This window comes from Hydractinia symbiolongicarpus, chromosome 5 (assembly GCF_029227915.1).
Source record: "Hydractinia symbiolongicarpus strain clone_291-10 chromosome 5, HSymV2.1, whole genome shotgun sequence".
Lineage (NCBI taxonomy): Eukaryota > Metazoa > Cnidaria > Hydrozoa > Anthoathecata > Hydractiniidae > Hydractinia > Hydractinia symbiolongicarpus.
Window position 1 is genome coordinate 33,429,713 of NC_079879.1, and position 3,306 is coordinate 33,433,018.

General features: G+C 34.0%; 1 protein-coding gene across 1 annotated transcript; it reads left to right on the top strand.

Annotated features, from left to right (window-relative positions):
- LOC130646323 (uncharacterized) lies at window positions 1–2,740 on the top strand. Its single transcript, XM_057452495.1, has 4 exons — window positions 1–348; window positions 1,046–1,421; window positions 1,502–1,667; window positions 1,771–2,740. Exons 1-4 carry the CDS (start codon window positions 346–348, stop codon window positions 1,997–1,999), a joined length of 774 nt encoding a protein of 257 aa, XP_057308478.1. The 5' UTR covers window positions 1–345; the 3' UTR covers window positions 2,000–2,740.
- Window positions 2,741–3,306: the final 566 nt, after the last annotated feature.

Genomic DNA, 3,306 nt, shown 5'->3' on the forward strand with positions numbered 1-3,306 from the left:
TGTAGAAAGTAAGTCAAAATTAAATACTTCATAACAAACCTTATCAGATATAAACAATTATGATAAACGGTGGAGAATTTAAAGCCTTATTAAATAGGAAATTACATCAATAAAAGACAAAAACCATGATATTTAGTTTTACTTTGAATGCTCTGATTCAAATCAGCTGTATTCAACACCACAGGTTTCTTGAAAAGGTCATATAACGATGCATGCATAGGGTCACAAGTTTCCGATAAAGCTAAGCGTAGGCGAATCTGAAGTTGTATAAAAGACATAACCTTCGCTTTCTAAATTTTATTTCTACAAAAACTTCAAATCAGTTAGCAACGAAGCTCTTTAATAATGGTATGTTATTATACATATTTTTTTTAATTGACGACTTAGAGGAACTTTTTAAATTCGAGATGAAATAAGGGGGCTACGAAACGGCTAAGATGGGTTACGCCTGATTATTATTAATCTCTGTTCTGACAAATTTTAAATTATTTCGTGCAATTAACGAACTGCTTAAAGGCGAGAGATCACTTCAAACACTTATCTCGTCAGCTCAAGGGGCATTACACAATAGTAGGTTTGGATCTGTTGCGTAGGGTATACTTAATGTCTCAGAATGAAAAGTCTAACAAAAACAACGAAAAGGTTTTCTCTCTACTATATCCAATCACACATTCGTAAACAATGTAAAATCTGACAGCTATAAAATGTTTATTTATTTCCGTAATTTTTGATAAAATTTTCAGACGGTTTGTATATTTATCTTATAACGCAGCTTACTGCACTGTTACTATACGACTCAAACGACTTAACTAAGAAAAAAAGAAAATAAATGAAGTGATAAACGACTGAACGAAGTGAATTAGCTAGTTCATAAGGATTGTGACGTCATGGACAGAACGCAGTGAGGTTGATGCAAACAACCTCTGTACTGTAGACTTTGAAAATAAGTAAGAGTTGTACTTCTGTTTCGGTATGAAATAAAAATACAGCATATATATTTCATGTAGATTAATCAATCAAAGTTAAAAAAAAGTATTTGTTTTAGAGAACGCAATTATCGATTTTATTTGTTGGAATATCATTATTAGCCGGCGTAAGAACGATAACAACAACAACAACAACAACAACATCAACACCAAGAATTATAAAAACAACAAAATCACCCACGACAGAAGTGAAAATCTCCACCTTGAATAACCTTGTTATCCAAGTGAAAGAGGCCAAGAATATTATAAAACAATGGAACGCGGCGAAAAGAATTTTATTTCAACGTCCAAAAGTAACATTTAGTACGACAACACAGTATAAGGTATGCGGAAGACAGTTCACAAAAGAGGAAGAAACCAAAAGGAATGAACTGAAGGTCTTAATAGATAGAAGTAACAAAGCTACATTTATCAAAAACAAGCAACAATGCCCAGGTAGGCGAGTGATTGTCCTTTTTTCTACTGCCTTTGTCTTCCATGATCACACGATTTTATCTCATTTGTATGATCTGTAGTTGCAACATTCAGAAAGAAACGCGACTTGCAAGATGTACAAAATCAATTTTCCAGTATTCCTGGAACACAGGTTATAGAGCTGTTCTGTAACGAAAGGAGAGCAGTACAAAATAACACACTGAATATGTGCAATGAGTGTGCTTACAGAATTATATTTCCACCGTCGTAAGTGTTACTCTTGTTACTTTTGTAGTACTTAAAGATAAAACTGTTCCTTACCCTTGATTGGCTCATGATATGTCAATTGAGATACTTTTTGTAATCGTAGATACTTTCCTCGCTATCACTTTCATTACACATGTGACGAAAATGGCGACCATTCCTGTTTCTACGGAGAAGGGACGTGCGTCAAAAATGTCGAAACAAAGACGTTGAAGCATGATTTAAATGAAGTCGGTTTTGAAAATTTATATCAATGGGCGGACCGTGCTGTTGCTTTTACTGGATCGTGCTCCTGTCAAATAATCCAAAACAGTCTCTTTGATCCATTTGTGTAATTTTTTGGTTAAGTCTGGTTTTTAAAAGCAAGATGCATTGAAACAAAAGTAGTATTAGTAAATCTTATATGAGGTGTAAACTTTTAGGATACTTTTAGGAAGTCGATATCCTGCGGTGGGTTGAAAATCGCACATGCGGAATAAGGATGCCAAAGTTCGTGTTTTAGATGTTGAACTTCGAATAAAGAGAACTACTTTGATTATTTCGGACGTTTAACTTGGTGAATATGTTAAAACTAGTCGGTGGCCCGTGGATAAATCCACAGGTTCACCTGTTCCTTACTTACCGCATTTCGTGTGTCTTACTACTGAGATTACCATTGTGCGTGACAGACAGACAGACGTATACGGGTATTATTATAATATAGATAAGGAGCACTTGCGCAATCTATTCAAGACCTGCTTTCGCGCTATCAGGAATTTTCAAAAATCATTGGTCGGATGCCGCATTTTTTATGCGCAACGAAAGTTCTTGTGTTACTCCATATCGTTTGTAATTTTGTTATTTTGATGAAGAAAGTATTTCACTGCATATAAAATTGCATCATTTGCATGCTTTAAGTTTTAGAATTTAATAATAGGTAACAACAGAAACGTGTCAACAGTTTCGTCGTAGCTATGTTTTCAACTGTGCAACCTTAAGAAACAAACAAATAATAAAAAAAAAAAACACAGGACCGATAAAATTTTTTGAAAGTAGAAGGTCCAATATATTAAAGAAGGACCCCCCACCATAGTTGGTGTTGCCCTAGATTATATTTTAGAAAAATAGAAGGCTTTAATGTACTAGAATTGAGAAAATAGTCTTTCCGAGCTATCTGTAAGATGCAGCAACCTTTCATCTCCTAAACAACAAAAAAATTGTTATAATTTATTAAGTCCAAAATATTGTTGGAATGAAATTAAGTTGACAGATGGGTTTACGATAAAACAACAAACGTCGTATGAGCACCCGTGATTCACATACCTCGTAGATGGAACTCTTACTAGTAAATCCCTATCATCAGAGAATTGATCAGTATGTGTTATCTTCTAGTCCTAAACTTTGTTAAAATTGACAAATATTAAAGTTACATCATTTGTATTCAAATGGGAATGATAATGTATTCACAATAAATCATCATTTCCCCAGAAACGGTAATTACAATAACGGATGCCGCCATTTTCAAACAAAAGTCAACTTGGTTCGTACATATTTTGTTGATTAAAAGTCAACTTGGTTCGTACATATTTTGTTGATTTGTGGCGTCATATGGTGTAGATAGCTCAACATGATCAGCAAGACAAAGATTTACTCACTTATTTGT